The 17,071-nt window shown below is 42.5% G+C and overlaps 1 protein-coding gene across 3 annotated transcripts in view; it reads right to left on the minus strand.

Annotated features, from left to right (window-relative positions):
• The window catches only part of SYBU (syntabulin), a 38,113-nt gene extending 23,483 nt beyond the window's left edge, over window positions 1-14,630 (minus strand). For 2 of the 3 annotated variants that reach the window (XM_061373407.1, XM_061373408.1), the window contains exons 1-3: window positions 14,473-14,630; window positions 14,129-14,315; window positions 836-1,033 (exon numbers count right to left, since the gene is read on the minus strand). In XM_061373407.1, coding sequence (XP_061229391.1) covers window positions 836-1,033; window positions 14,129-14,315; window positions 14,473-14,499 — 412 coding nt within the window. In that variant the 5' untranslated portion in view covers window positions 14,500-14,630. Of the gene's footprint in view, window positions 1-835; window positions 1,034-14,128; window positions 14,319-14,472 lie in introns of all 3 variants that reach the window. The other variant, XM_061373405.1, reaches the window with a different exon arrangement.
• Between the last annotated feature and the right edge of the window lie 2,441 nt (window positions 14,631-17,071).

Below are 17,071 nucleotides of genomic sequence, written 5' to 3' on the forward strand. Positions count from 1 at the left end.
AATCAGACCTGGTTCCTGCTCTGAGAGCTTTGATGGATCTCAAAGAGCAATAGGCTTGAAATCAAGAAACAGTTTTTCCAACCTTAGTCAATTGATGTAGAGGTACCAACAGTTACTGGATGGCCCACTTAGAAAAATACCTAAATACCTAAACTAAGTCCATTCAAAGACTTGAAATAATACTGTCAACTAAAATGAAGACAACTTCTGACTATTACTGCAAAAGGCTAATAACTTTATATTATAGGTCAATTTAAGTGTAATAATTAAACCAATTAATTTATTGAAATGTGCATAACTTTTCCGCGTGTATAGGACTCCTCAGTAGAAAAAAACCTTTCAAAATCCATAATCCACATTTTGCTAAGCTACGTCCATATTCACTTAGTCTTGCCTTGGTCTGACATGGTGTATTCCCAGAGCTATCACAGCCTGGCAGCATAAACTTTAGGCAGGATCCAACAATAAATCTAACAACATCAGAAGATTGTAATTCCTTGCTTTGATGGTAAGTCATTTATCTTTGGCCAGTGAAATATGTGTGTAATTACCATGAAACGGGATAAAACCTGTTTCAGTTATGTGGCATCACCATTGAGCCTCATAAAAGGAAATGAAGACGTCAATTAATTATATTTTCATGAAAAAGCTAATAGCAACACTGTTTCCAAACCTTGCAGGTGGCTCCATAGAAAGAACCCAACTTTTTTTTTTATTTACTATCAGCATTAGTGGTATCAGAGGCAGCACAACACCATGTATGAAGACACCTGCAGATGTACTAGTAAATTAGAAAGTGTCATTAAAGAAATGAAAGGCACTATATTGTACTCACCAGGATTTACAAGGCTTGTCTTTGTTTCCTTCTTAGATCGACTTGGCTGTGGGTTCCCTTCGCTTGTTGTCCCTGGACTGAATATTTTCCTGCAGAAGTCTCCATCACTACCAGTGCAAAAACTGATAGGACTGTTCCCAGCATCAGAAGGAGTCTTCACCGGAGATACTGACTGGCTACTGGGACAGCCAGTGTCATCTGAAGGGAAAACATCAACATTTCTAACTAGTAAGTACGTGAATGTTAACAGAAAATGAAACAAACAAAAAAAAAAGTGTTTGCACTACAACTGTTTGCAGCCATTTAACTGATATGTACAACCTTGTTTCTGAAACCTGGTGAGAAGCTATTTGCTTCTCCCATTTTGTGAAGAAGTCATTAATACCTTATGGCAGAAAGTCTGACAAGATACAAAATCAGGGGCTACATAATAAAAACTCAGATCTAAGATAAATTCTGTTGATGTAGCTAGGTTAGGGAGTATTCTGAAATAAGGAAATGCACATAAGACACAAGAATTGCTTGTGTAGTGTACACTGGATGAAGAGCTAACATGGCCCATGGAGGCCATGGACTCTCCTTCAAAATCTGTTCCTGTGTGAGCAAGAGGACAACCTAGAGTTCATATGCACAAAGTCAGGATTTGAATTTAACTGGAATTAATAAATGTTTCTCAAAACTGTTTTTCCTCTTAAAGCTATTGTGATCACAGAGCTCTTCCTTCTTGACAAGTGGCTGTGAGGCACCTAGTTCTGAAGAGGGTGTGTTATACACAGACTGCTTTTAAGACTAAATTCCTCAGGGCATGGTCTGTGGTATCAGCAGCCACCTGAAGAACAGGCCCGCGTTCCTGACCTCCAGGAATAAAAACCCTCCAGCTCTTAACAATAAAATGCAAAGTAGGAAGTCTGAGTCCAGATGAAATCCACATATCAAACACCCCCTTCATCTAATCACATCTCCTGTAATCATGGCTCCCCTAAAAGTCATGGTGGTTTTAGAGATACACAACAAAAACAGGCTACTCTGACACAAGGAAGCCTTGAATATTTACTCCCCTGGAGAAACTAATTGTTCTTTCCCAGTACAAAATGAAAGCTGCCATCTTAATTATGCAAATGTACCCTGCTCTCAGTGCAGTCTCTTTACCTAACATGAAACTCAAAGAAGTACCAGCAACTGAGCCAAAAGATTTGCATGACCATACTGCACTTATCACTTCCACCCTGTTCATAATTCAGGTCAAGCCTGGTCTTGCAATGAGCTCTGCATGAACAGATTGCTCAAAAAGTCAGTATATGACTGCACATTTATGAGACAAAAGGGATACCCTGTAACTACCTAACTCCCTCCCTGCCCACCTCTCCTCCTCAGGGAAAAGCAGCTGTTAACTACTGTTCCCTCAGTACAGTAAAACCAGTTTTCCTGGCCAGATATTTGCTCCGATGTTCTGCTTCTTACTTCTCCGCATTCTGCCTCCAATACTGAGCAAGGTACCTGTAGGTGTTGACAACTCAATTCATGTTTTATGCCTTAGCACGTATCAGCAGCCAGCAGTCTGAGATGTTGCTGTCTAGGCCCCTGCAAAGTGCCAGCCATGATGCCAAGCTGCGGGGCAGCCTTGCCTACTGCCAGGATTATCTCCCAAGGCACAAAGGGCAGTAATACTGAAAAGCACCTAATACAACTTCGTTGTATTTCATTCCTTCACATCAGCTCAATTAAACCTACGAGCATCTCCTTTTGCCATCTTGCTGCTGCCTTCAGAACTGGTCCCTAGGAAAATGAAAGAGAAGATGGCTAATAAGGTTTTCAGCCCATCCCCACATTCTTCCTGACTAAAGCAGGATTGCTGTCCACATGATTTTAGTTTACTTTTTATCCTTTCCATCCCCATCAACATCACTGTATAAATGAATACAAAGAAAAGAGAAGGCAGCAGTTTCCTCCCAGATCGGCACCCATTTCCTTTTTTCAAGGGTTCAGTCTTTTGCAGGCTGAATGAATGCCACCTACAGCGCAATGGATCAGCATGCTGAGTGAGCTTCTGAACTGCATTTAAGCAGTTCCTTTAGCTTTGTCCAACTCATCTGCTCTTCAGAAGCGCACAAACATTTATAATTATAAATATATTCTGAAAAGTGAAGCTTCATGCAGTTTATTTTTAATTGTGACCATTCCATTTAGCTATGTGGCATTATTTTCAAAACTTTGCATTAAAAAAACCCCAACCCAAACTGTTTACTTCATCTCTCCACCAGTAAAACCACTGCAATACCTGCACAGGTTGTGCAGCCCTCATAGATGTGTTTTATATGGGAGGCTTTATATAAAAATAACACCCAAAGCTAGATATACTACCTGGAAGAGCATCAGGAGCTGATAAAACCTTTAAACAACAAAAGAACTAAACTTCAGTGCTAAGAATTAGGGCAATAAAAACCTTAAATACTTAAAGCTCACTGCAATAAGGAAATGAGGTAGCTAAAGAAAGCATACAAAATAGCATTAAAATTTAAGTAGTTTAATTACCATACTACCACCATTACCTCTGATATCACACTATTGACACTATGATCACATATGTTATGTCTATGCATTCTCATTTTACCCTTAAGGACATCAGTTTTCATTGCAATGGGGCATTTATTAAAGGAAGAAATGAGCCTGGCACAAAGAAGAATAACCCTTCTCTACTTATACACCCTGTGATCTTTAAATACACCAATAAGCAGGTGAGCATTCCCTCTCCAAATGAAGAAAGTAGTGATTTTATTGTACTCCCTCTCCTCTGATAGTTTGTTGTATTTTCTGTGTAATGTGTAACTTCTACTCCTTTGACCTAGTATTAGACAGAAACGGAAACAAAATTAGAACTGTCCAAATCTAGGCCAAGATGCAGACAGTTTTCTGTGCCAGAGCGTTTACTACCACAGACAGGACCAGCTGCATGTAAGTGCTGGTGCTCCCCACCAAAGGCAAGCAAAGCTCGGCTATAGTCTGGGGCATCCACCTCCCATCTGACCTGCAACCCACCATTCTGGCACAAAGAAAAAGACCTGAGGTGGTATCCAGCAGCTCAGTGACAGCCAAATTGCCTGCACTTACCTTCATTCTTTTCTGCTACCAAAGCCTTAACAGGCTACTTAATTGCATTTAACACTGTAGGTGAACTCCCCACAGGAGAGCAACAAAGTTCCTTATGGACCCTAACCACACACCAAACTGAGGCTCCCTCTGCCCTGCAGACAGCCTGGCCATACATTATGCTCACTGCAGCAGTGAACAACTTTGCTGCTCATCCGCAAGTGGAAGGGTGCAGTGTGGTTTCAGTACTACCCACAGACCTGCAGGCTCCTCCAAAACCCTACTGACAACTCTGATGGAAGGAGGTGAGGACCTCCACCTGCCCAGAAATGGGCAGAGATAATGGATCTATCTCCAAAGGAGGAAGGTAATAGGAGCAGATAAGCCCACAATGGTACTCACTTTCTGCTGATACGAATATATAAAGACAGGATAGCAATGTAGTTTTCAGCAAGGTCAGTTATGGATTCAGTCCTATTACTTGGCAAGACTTTTGCCCCAGTAAGGATTTCAGGTCTAGACTCCCCGGGAATACAGAGAAACCTTATTTACCTTCTCAGGCACAGGAGCATCAGGAAGACAGAAGAGAGAAAACTGGCAAATACTGCTGTGAAAGTATTTCACAGCACAAGATCACTTCTGATATTGCCTATATTATTTAGTTGCACAAGAGGGAAAAAAAAATTATAACAAGACTTTCATTGTTTACTTAGCAATATTCAGTGTCTTTTTTCACAGTGGCCTCCTCAGAGTGCTCTGGGAGTACTTTCTCTTTGAACATCAGCTGGATTTCATCACTGAAACTCCATGTCCAACCCTTTTCCCAGATCAGGCATGCCTGCCAAGTTTCAAAGCCAAGCATGGGATATAGTGTCTTCTCTAACAAACAATCAGGGAGGTTGCTCAGAGTACTCTGACATTTGCATGCACTAACTTTCAAATAGTAAAGTCAAAGTATAAACAGCAGCATTAAAGATAATAACACTCTACCAACTGACAAAAATAGTGTTCTAGACTTTGAGGCCATACATTGTGACGTGATTTTCTCTGGTTTTCTGGGCACTTTAGGAGTTAGAAATTTCACTGGAATATGCCTTAGAACCTTCTTTAGAAAAACGCTGCCTTTTCCTAAAGGTTTCAAGGGATACTGAATATATAACCACCTTATGTAATACACCAAATAATTAATGATGCTGTCTCTGAGGAGCCACTGACTTAGTTCTACTTTCACTCCTAGCTGCCAGATCTAGTTATGCACTTTTATGAGTCTGCTGTTCATCCCCTATTTATCTTCGCTTCACCGTCCCACTTTCATCTCCTCTTAAAGTTCCCTTGACCAATGTTCAGGCTGTATGTATTTTGAATTTCCACTAAGAAATGTGGATCCTAGAATTAAACATGGGCCTCTAATGAAGGCCCATGAGTGAGTAAATACGCAGTGTACCAGGGCAAAAATAGTCTTCTGACTTCTACCTGACTCCCCTTCAATTCATCCCAGGATCTGTTAGTCTGGGTGACTATGGCTCTGCAAGCATGGCACACTGTGAGCTGGCTGTTGATGGTAAGGGTACCACTAAGGGTATTTCAGAATTTTTTTTGGTTAATCTCCCAATCTGTTTGTCTGCTTAACATTTTTTGACACCCTACATGCTTTTCTTTTATCTTTTTGCCACAGGGGTGTTTTATGCATTAATGAGAGTTGCTGACAGACACCAAAGGGACTGTATCACCTAACTTCCACCTGTAAAGTTCATTCTGTATTAACTGGAGAGAAAGAGGCTCCTCTGGAGGAGGAGAGTCTAATTCAGGCTTACTCATCCCACTACTCTGAGTCACTGTCTGGAGGATCTCGTCTCTCTCCTACAAACACTCTTCTGACTGGCATTTGAACCAGTGTTGGTGTAAAGGCTCACTATCCAGTCAGACAACAGTGCTAAGAGGGCACTCAGAGCATCATTCTGGAACACCTGGACAACATGGTAAAAGCAGTAGGATAAAACATAGTAGTATAAAATGAGTAGTACATACAGAAAGACAGAGGTGGGACATATTCAGATCAACACCCTGAGGCTCTCAACAGGTAGGAGTCTAACACCTGTCTCATCACAATATGGGATTGTTCTCTAGAGGCACCCTCACTTGCCCACATCATTTTGCCACCTAAAATTAACTAAAAGATTAGTCATTTGCTACTAACAATCTGTCAGCTGCAAACCTGCAAAGTCACACAGGCTGTTGACAAAAAATAGTTAACAACTTCAGTAAAAGCAGAGCCCTAAACTTCTACTGGTTTTGGTCCATCTGATCAATTCTAAACTCATTTTACAGCTATTTTTAAGAACTGTTGGGGTTAGTATTTAATAAAATTCATCAGAATATCATGTGGTTGTGAGGCACGTGTCTTACAAAAAGTCAAGCACACTAAAGCAGAGTAGAAAAGCCACCAAAACTATAGCCCTGAGAGAAAAAATAGAGGAGGCCTACTTACATGAAATTCTGCTAAGCAAATTAATTCCACATTTAATCTCCGTGTCTCTGCAGACAGAACTTGAATTAAGTATGCTCCATTTTGCCTGAGAAAGAAGGCAGGCTAGCAGCTCCATCACTCCTTGAAGTTACCTTGAGAGGCTGTGCCAACTCTTGTCCTTGAAGGTCTTCTAGACTCAGACAGACAAAGCCACGGCTGATGTGAAGACAGTCCTTCTGCACAAAGGTGGCTGGATGAAGTGATCTCCAGAGGTCCTGTACAACCTACACGCATAGGGTCATTCTTTTCCTTGGCATTTTTTAGATACTCCACAACTGGGAACCAGTCTGGTTTTCCCTGTTCAAGCTGGAACTATTGATTTTAATGTTCTAGTTATAAAATCTAACTCAGTAGTGACATAAGTATTTCCCACAGACCTGCAGGCTCCTCCAACACCCCGCTGACAACTCTGATGGGAGGAGGTGAACACCTCTTCACCTGCCCAGAAATGGGCTGAAATAAGGGATCTATCTCCAAAGTGGGCAGTGGGGTAACAGGACCAGGCAAAATTAAACATCTTCAACTCCTTTTGATTGTTGCTGTGGTTCCTATCATTAATATACAGGTAACTTTTACACCTGTTCCTCACCAGCCACTTTGACCTTGCTTCCATCACACCCACAGGCTCCACACTAATGGTTACTATGGAAAATTTAGTATGGAAACTGTTCACTGATCACTCAAAGCATGGTGACATGCTCAAATTATGTGTAAGAATGGAGAGGAAGGTGAGAGAAGACAGACTGACCTGCTCCTACAGCTTGGGCAAGTAGTTAATCACAGAATAGTTTGAGTTGGAAAGGACCTTAAGATAATCTAGTTCTAACCCCATAGTCAGCGACACGTTCCAGTAGACCAGGTTGCTTCAAGCCCTATCCAGCCTGATCTTGAATGCTGCCAGGGATGGAGCATTCAGCACTTCCTTGGGAAAATTTCTTATTCCTTGTTCCTTATTTCCCATAAACATGTCCTTAAAGGTATCCACTCTTGACATCTTGACTATACAACAGATAAGTTAGACTGAAGCAGCAAATTTTAATGGACTTTGGCAGTAAATCTACTAATCTTCCTTCTATTTGAACATTTCACTAACAGGCAGAACTTATGTGAGTTCTGGGAAAGCATCTGAAAAAAAAAGCTGTATTGTGGCTTACTGGCCTTGTCATTATATTTATAGCACCACTAATGGTAGAAGCATTACGGAACAAAAGCATAAAGGCTTACTAGTAAAAACATCAATAAAAATAGTACTGTTACTAGGAGAGAGCTGTGGTCACCAATAACACAGCTCCTAGAGGTTTGATATCACATCACAGGTAGCATATGGACAAGGGTTTTAAGATGATAGAGGACTGAAAATATATCTCAAAATTATAAAGAAAAGTTTTAACTAAAGGTGAGGACAGGAAAGGGTCTGAAAAAGAGACAAAGAAGAGTCTTGGATGTTTGATAGGGTTTTTTAAGCACTTTAGTTGACCTCACTAACCTTTTCTAAGGACAGTAGCTTGAAGTGGAACCACTGCTGTTGCCTCTGGTGGGAAAGCCTTGACTACATCCAGTCTAAGAAAGATTACCCATTTAATATTAACTCTATGTGAAATACACGTGTATATAGATGGATTTCCACCTGTGTGTTTTTTAGATGTTTAATTTCATTATACATTAAAGGAAGAAATTATACATTATCCAATTTTAAAGGTAGCATTTTTGGAAATAAAAATCTTCAGTAGACCACACAGAAATTTGTACCTGTTCTTCAAATGGTGCAACGTATTACAGCCCCTTGCTCTCACACAGCTCTACCTCCATGGCTGACAGCATGACTATGACCTTCACAGCTTCGACATCACCTCACAATGTTATACTGTTTATCTTCTAATGGAAGGAAACCACATATATTCTAGCCATTGCTGTTGTACTCCTATTTTTCTGTTTTTGTTAACTTCCCCCAGGCCCAGACTGGCACTCAGCATTACCACACACAGAACCCATCCACTGTATCTGGTGATATGTACACATTAAAATACTGTTCCAGAATTTCAAGGGGTTAAAACATGTCATGTAGGATTTCTTTTAAAACATCAAGATTCTCTTTTAGTACAAAATAAACCAAAGACTTGTAATTGAAGTTTCAGTCCTGCTACAAGCTGTGATGTTCTTCAAATATGCATGAGAATCGAAAACTGTATGAAAAGCACTTTATAACAAAAGCATTAGATTACACATTGGTGGCAAAGAAAATACACACTGCAGTTTAGAATTCAGGCCACAGCACACAGCAAGCTGGGACAAACAGGGTGGTAGAAAGGGTGAGGTACTGAGTGTTCTCAGGACAACATCCAAAATGTGCCAGAGAGAACAGGAATTCTTCTACTGGCTCAGGAGGCTCAGGTCAGGCTTTAAAGGTTCACAGTGCTGACAGATAAATAAAAAGGTGACAACAGGCATTCAAAAGGTCAAATATTTTGGCTTCCAGATGTTGTTGTGTGGCACAGGAACAAAAAGACTTACTTAGTAAGAGGGAATAAATAGTGAAGTTGAAAAGGAAGCAGGGAAAGGGCAAAAGCTTAGGAACCAGCAGGCTTCACTCTTTAGTACCTAGGCATTTTGCTCATTTCTATCTTTGGAACAGACCTTGAGCCACAGAAAAAGAACTAGTGGTTAACAGTATGAAGCAATAATAGATTATTGCACTTAAGCCAGCACAGAAGGAAATTCTCCAGGAAAGCAGCAGTGAGAAAAGGAAGCATGTCACAGTGTGGCCCATATGCAAAGGCCATCCGTACACTTGTTCAAGCAGATTTTGTTTCAACGCATTTGTAAACTAGTATCATAGTGATCCTGAGCTGCATTAAAGAGAGTGTTGCAAACAAATGCGCTGGAGAACACCTCCACTTCGTACCTTTCAAATAATGGCAAAAATACCCTGTAAAGGCACAGCATAAAGGACTGCGGGAAAGAGAATGTAACTTTCCGTATCACATACCTGAGCACTTTTAAGCCTATCTCTGACTTCAGTAACTCAGACTGAAAAAGAGCAACAAATAAACCAGAAAGGAACTATTTAAATGAAATATTTGTTCTTATAACAAGCAACAAGAATGGGAGAGCCCATGATTTCTGTATAATAATACATACTTTATACATACCTATAAATACACACAAGTAAGAAGAGTATTTTCAGTAATCTATACTAACTCTCTGGCCTCATTCTGTTGATTTGATAAAATACTGAACATTTGTTCTCCTCTGTTTTTCTATTCAGAAATACATTTTTAACTACACACACTTTAATAGTGTAGCCTCCAAGGCTTCATGGTTACAGTGCAAGCTGCTTCAATGCTTTAACAAACTGCTTTACCGCAGTTCCAGAATATACATTTTTTTGTCCACTAACACCCATACAACCCTTCTCTTCTTCTGTGACTACAAACATGAGTCATGCATTCACATGGACTTCAGTAAACCTGCCAAAAGCCTACATGCTTTTTTTGACATAGGTGGTGTGAACTCAGCCCCAGCATCCATCACCAGCTGGGTCAACTGGCAAATAATCTCTTGAGTTCAAGGTGCACAGGAGCAGGGAATGGTAACGCTGAGTTTCCTGCTGCAGTGCCTGCACCCCAGGGCTTACAGTGCAGCCTCGGTACAGGAGCATAGTTACCATGCCACCCAGAACAAAGTTTTCAAAAAGTCATTGCACCAGAAAAGAACAAGATATGAAATAAGCACTGAACCCAGATCTCAAAATTTGAAAGGAAAAGCAAAATGGAACCTTCAACTTCTATTTTGGAAAACTGCTGTACTAAGTCTCAATCATCCATGTGCACAGACACTACTGGTTTTCAATAGCCTGTAGTACTATGCAGTCCAGTTAAAGAGGTGGTTTGCAGGTAAGCCCAAGAGGAACTGTTTGCTGTGAGTATAAAACAGGTTTCCTTGCTCACAAGCAAAGCAAAGCTGCTTCCTGCAAAGCTGCATCTCAGTTAACAAAGCACTGCTGCATTACCTGCAGAAATTCAGGCACCTGGCTTCTGAAGAAAAGCTGGAGGAAAGCCTGGGCATCGTTATGAAGGTAGCTTGTAACAAGTCTTCATAAGGAGAAATTTAAAAGCTGAACTATTCAGCAGCAGAAACTAGGAAAAAAGCAGATCCCAAACTTCCTTTTACAATGAAAAGCTAAACGGGCTGTTCCTGAGCTTGGCATGTCCAGGCTGCCTCTGATCCAGTACACAGCTGGCTTGGTATCAAAAGGACGTGTACACAGAAATCAAGGATAATGCCCTGCCCTAAGTATCTTATTTCTTATGAGTCAAATACTGCAGCTGGACTTACCAAAGGCAGCCCAGCAGCCGCTCCGCCACGGGCCCACAAGTGGATGGTTTGTTCTCGATGCTTAAATTGTGCTCTCCACCCAGCTGTGAAGGTAAGTAAGTGCACAGAGCCGCTCAGAGCCAAGTGCAGCTGATGAGCAAAACACGCGTGACACGGCAAGTGCTTGGTAGCAGCCGCGCCAGAAGCTGCTGAGAGCGTTTGTTCATGGTTTGACATCACACAAGCTCTGTGGCTGACATCCAAGCCAAAGGAGGGCAGTGGCTGCAGGAAGAGAAGTGCTCCCATATCAAATGACAAACAGGACCCCAGATGCACTAGGATTTTATGGAAAGATTGTGAACAGTGAATACTGATACAAAGGCTCAGCTTGCCTACACAACATCCAGAGAGCATCCGTGTTCACTTGGCAGAAAAAAAGGATATTAAAAACATGTTTTGTCAAGAATATCAGGTAAGATTAACAGCCTCATGTTTCATACAGACTTACAGAGCAAAACTGACACAGTCAGTTGCAAATAACTGACTGACAGGGTCAAGTGAGCCTCCGACCCAGTCACCCAAGACAAAAGGAGCTGATTACATGAATTACTTCAGCCAGAACTAACTTCTTCAAAAGAAACTAAGAACTAAACCCAAGTGTCTCTTGTCTGTTGCCAAGTGGTATTTTTGCTCTGCCACAGTTACCAAAGGCTCCCTCCACCTAAACCAACATTAATGACACCTAGAAGGCCCTGCTGCTCTCACAGAAAAAGAAATCCAAGCATTCACTTACGTGTTGTGACCAATGTAAGCACACAGGGCAAACAGACAACCTCATAAGCCCTAGGGAATCAAGCAGGAAATACATGTTTAAATGGAGGAGGGGAAAAAGAAATCTACTGTTCATAACCATTTAGTGTCAATGATAAGGGAAGAAAGGCAGAGAGCAACTTGTTAAGGGAAGGGTAAAGAGGAAAGCAATTATTCTAGGTGTCAAGTCATACAGTCTTATCAAGAACCTTTTGAAGTTTAATGCTCCAAAGAACTTATAAAAAAGAGATTTATCCAAATGCTCATGAGCTTTTTCATACTGCCATCACACTGTCATTCATATTATCCATCTGCTCCCCTCTTCCAAATGTATTACTTGCTAATTTTAAATATACTTTCTGCACATGCCACTTCTCCATTAAGATGAAGCACCAGGAAAGGCAGGTGAGAGGCTGCTTCACTCCCCTCCCCAGGCAGCTCTTTGCCATCCCCTCCCCAGAAACAGGAACGAGCAGCCACCTGCTGCCGCTGGGAATTTCAATCTATCTGAATTATACATATTATGATAAAGAAGGATTTTCATAAGGAAGATAGGGAAGAGACACTAGAGACAGAGGAGATCAAGTCAATGACTTTTGTCATCATACCTACACTACAGTAAAAAATGCATCAAACCGATTGATCAACAAGACCCCATGTACTAGGACGGAGCACAGGGCCTTGGTTGATCCTTGGCTGTGAAAGGTTTGAAGACTCAGCAGTCAAACAGGGTAGTATGGGTGCTGCAGGCAGCAGAGCACTCAGCATGGGAAAGAAAATCAAAGCAGTATTCATGGAAAAATAGAAGATGAATACAGGAAATATAAACAGGAGCATTTGCAATAGCACTGCACTCCTGAAACCTCTGTGAAAGGTGCCTTAAAACTGTCCAGTCATGAGATCAGCCACACCCAGAGCAAATAAAAAGCTCTGCTGGGCCTCCAGACAACACACATGGTGCAGTGGGACAGCAAGGGTAACCCTGGGCAGCTCTGTGCTGAAGAGAGATCTGAAGAACACAATGCAGACCCAAAAGATATGAAAACGAACGTCAGTAACCAGGATGAAAGGCTTGTCAACACACAGGGGAAGAAAGTCAGGATAAGCAGCCATTTGGTAGAGATCATTAAAAAAAAAATGTATTTCTAGAAAGCTTCAAAATATTTTACTTCTTTGTAACAGCAAACTCACACAAGGTAAGGTGGAGGGATTCCAAAGGCATGGGAAAAAGACTTCACTGGTCCTACAGTACTGTGTTGTTTGCTTAACATTTTGTATTGTTCATTAAACAATAACCAAATAGATCATTCCACTGAGCCTGAATTGCAAAATCTGCCCAAGCTAGACTCTAACACGGATAGTGTGTTTCTCATCTAGGAAAACTGACTGTTCTTGTACATAGTGTTAAATACACTGCTTTTCATTAAAGGAATTGAAACCAATAATCTGATCCACTGTAGTGGAGACAAAGATAAATATGAGTGTTTATGGCTGTTCTCAGGAAAGCCTTTGGTACCTGAAATACCTTATGAATAAGCAAAAAGGAAGTTTAGGAACTTGCTCTGATATTAACTATTACAAAAATACTTCATATTTTTGATTCAGATTTTTAGTTAGACTGAGAATATTAGGCTCTCAAAAAAAAAAAACCTATTAAAACAAAATGTTTAGTCTCCAAAATATGCTTAAAGTTACCACACACATATCGAACCCAAGGTGCTTATGCTGTGACCTTCCATGCTGTTATCCACATGCATAATGTCCTACATGGTGAACAGTTAAAAGACTGCTCACCACTAGTAGGAATCTGAGTCATTCACTGCTAGTCGAGGCATTCGAATTGCGCTGAACTCTACACAGGACAAATATGTAACATAAAATATTTGGTTTCAAGCTGTCCCTGACGTAAAGGGTTATACTTACATTGAAGAGCAAATGACACTTTTGTGGTCTACAATTGGAAAATAGTAATTTACTTCTGATACATCACCCAGACATTGCCCTCTCTGTAGAGAAGACATGCCCAGCTCTGGTGACAGGCTTGCCCGGAGAAGCCTGAATGCTCAAATTAATAAAACTCAATTCACTTTGACAATGAAAACTTCAACTACATATTTAGTTCCGATTCATGCACAATCACTATCACAAAACAAAAAGGAATTGCAGTAGTTGACCTATATCTGATACTGTAGTAGCAACTCCCCTGTTTTACACACTGACTCAGGGGCTTTTCAGATGCCTCAACTCCATGCTGCAGTTTTTAAGGCAAATCTTTCTCTTTAAAGCAACTATTTTGCTGCAGTAAAACTGCCAACTTTTTAGCAGTAGATAGCAGAACTCGAAATGGAAACACCTGGTGTCGCTTATGGGCATGTATTAAAAGAACAGATACTGGAATGGTTGCCCTTCTTCATCTGCAAAGCAGGATGCTCATCAGGGCTCAGTACGAGCCTGACACACAGATGCTGCATCCAGGGGTGACAGCAGCTCACAGGGACCAGGGTGCTGGGTGAGCACTGAGGCCGGGAGAGTAGGGGAGGATCCCTCTGCGGTACCTGAGCAGAAGCTGTTGCTGCTGACGGTCCTGCGGGAACCCCCGGAGGAACTGGGCGGGTTGAATTCCCGGCTTTCCTCTTCCGAAAAGGGCGACTCGGAAGCGGGGGATGTCTTCTGCTGCGGGCGGAGGACCAGGCGGGGGATGCGGCTGCGGGACACCTCCTTCTCCAGCTGCGTCTTCTGCTCCTGCTTAGGAAGGGACACTCTGGGATGCACCCTCCTCCTTCCACCATCCAGGCAGGCTCCGGAAGAGCGGGGGGGGAGGGGGCAGGGGTTTGCCTGCCCCTGCCGCTCGTCCGTCCCCACAGCCTCCCGGTCCCCGCAGCCATCCCCGTCTCCTCACCTTGCTGCTCTCCCGCAGAGGCCCCATCGCTCCTCAGTCACGTCGCAGCCAGGAAAGGGCACCTGGCATGGGCGAGAAAGGATGCGCTCAGCCGGGGCCGCTGCCGCTGCGTCGTTAGCGGGTGGTGGAGCCGAGCCCGGCCCGGCCCCACCGCTCCCCGCCCCGACACGTGGTGCCGCCGCTGCCGCCCGCCCCGAGGTGCGGGAGCGGGGCCGCGGGTATCCCGGTGGGCAGCAGCATCGCTTCGGAGCCTCCCAGAGCGGGCAGAGCCGGGGGGGGGGGGGAACGCTGCCCTGGGTGCAGGAGGCCGTGGGGAGCATGAACATATTCATAGGGAAGTGCTGTGATGGAGGCTTCAGGTTCAGGCATGAAGCAAACACATAACGGGGTAGATGTTACTGGTACAAATATGATGGATGCATAGCTGTGTAAGTAGCAAAATGTGTCAGATGTTCTCTGCTCATTATTCAACACCAACTTTTGATGGAAAATGCAGAGATGTAAAACTGTACTTGCTTCTCAGTGCATGGCATAGTGTGTTTTATTGTTGTAGCATCTCTTACCTCTCACTGTGATAATTGTTGTTGACCCTCCTATTGATTAATGCACATGTGTTAACCTTCTTCATCTGCTCCCCAGAGTGGCTGTACTTAAAAGGGATGCATTTATTATCAGGGCTGCGATCTGAGCTGTGTGCACATTCACACAATGGGTGAAAAGGACTTATTTTCCACAAAAACAATGAAGAAATTCTCAGTGTGAAGCTCGTTTGGGGTTCCACATAAATGTCTGCTTGTAGGACTTAATGAGCTTGCAGAAACTGTATTTTTTGGGCAAAGGTTTCCTTTGCATGTATGCTTCCTACAAAGGGCCCCAATTCCTGTGGGGAACTTCTGTTTGCTATTAGAGAGTAAATATTAAATACTGTCTCACAAATAATTAAGAGCAAATGTGTCCTTTATGTCCAGTACAGAGAACATACCATCAGTAATAGGAAAGGTGATGCATTCATCTGGTCCTCGAAGAAGAAAGAGGACACTGGTGAGTACTGACACACTGATTGTTGCATATACAAAGAGATATAATTACTAATTTATTAAGCTGGCATCAGGACTAGGTCCATTACTTATGTAGAGCTCCAAGCTATGCTCTGCCAAAAAGATGATACCATCCTCCCTGGTGGTGTCAAGACATCTATAATTCAGAGAAGTGAGGTAGTTGCAGCTAAAAAAAAAAATAGCATAGAATCCCTGCATTAAAGATTCTCTGTGCTCGTAAGACACCCTCTAAGCACTGGAATACACCTTCCTGAGGCACAGAACAGCAGGAAGAATCCTGGGTCCTGCCCCAAGACTGTTTCCATGGAAAACTGAAAATCACATACTTTAATTAACAGGAATTTGCTCTTCCTCTCTGCAGGAACTGGGCACTGGAACCCACGGGCCTCTCCTGTGAGCCACATGTATGAGGTGGACATATCCCACATATGTTTGCTGTCATACCTGTAGAATGAGTAAGGAAAAGCTGTGCAGTAGCACTGCCATTGCCATAGTAACTCTGCTCTGGAGCGGATGGTGATGATTCAGTCACTGGAGCCTGCTTTATCTTTTTTCCATTTCAAGCTCAAATTTTTGCCTTGTTCAGAGAAAAGATCTGAAAAGTGAAGGCTTCAGGTTGCCTCAGGATTCATAATGGGATGTGATTCCCTTTGATCTCCTCTTTGCATAGAGATTTATAGCCTTATCGTAAATCATGAAACAATCATTAACCTTCAGGCAAACATTTCCCCCCCTCTTACAATCCATGTATATAAAATAAATATTGAGGAATTAAGTCACTTCTCAGCTTATTAAAATATTTTTACTGTGCACAGGTTAATCATCAGTATAGGGAGGAACACATACTTGACATGATCCCATGATACTGCTCCTGATACTCCTCCTAATGGCTTTTACAAACCAGCACTATTGCTGCATTACCTATAAAGCTAATTTTCATAACTAGTATGTAACTCTGACCATACCTGTGCTTGCTGTGGAAAGGAAAAATGTACATTGATAAGGGCCTCAGAAAACCTACAGAACACAGTATCTTCCTAGGCTTTTCTTGCTCTGCTCCCTCCTCGTAAATAACAGCTCTCCAGGAAGCCGCAGGAGGATGCAGATTCAGCTCAAGCGCTGGACTCTGGGAGCTGTCAGGGAAAGCTGGGCTCTGGGCCAGGCCCTTGGGTTAGACCTTTTGCTTTCCTGAACAGGGAGCAAGGTACGTGAAGCAGTTCTTATTCCAGGCTTTGCTACTCTGATCTTCACTTAGATGGAGCGCTTTTCCAAAAGCGGTTGCAAGGAGAGGGGACAGGGTGAATTACGGCTGGTCATTGAGCACATTTTGCTGTTGCCTCTGCTCCTGTTTTGCTGCTGCTTCTGAACCTTCTCAGTGTGAGGGAGAATGGGGTTCTCAGTCACAGAGTGTTGCTAGCCAGCAGTTAGCAGTGTCCTTTAGCAGAGACACAAGGAACACGGTGCATTGTTGCTTCCTACTGCAACTGACCTACCAAAGGAAAAGCTTCACCTGATGTTTTTGCAAAGCTTTCTGTGGAATT

This window comes from Neopsephotus bourkii, unplaced genomic scaffold (genome assembly GCF_033783945.1).
Source record: "Neopsephotus bourkii isolate Nb327-2 ecotype Australia unplaced genomic scaffold, CSIRO-AGI_Nbou_v1 NB_1630, whole genome shotgun sequence".
Taxonomy (NCBI): Eukaryota; Metazoa; Chordata; class Aves; order Psittaciformes; family Psittacidae; genus Neopsephotus; species Neopsephotus bourkii.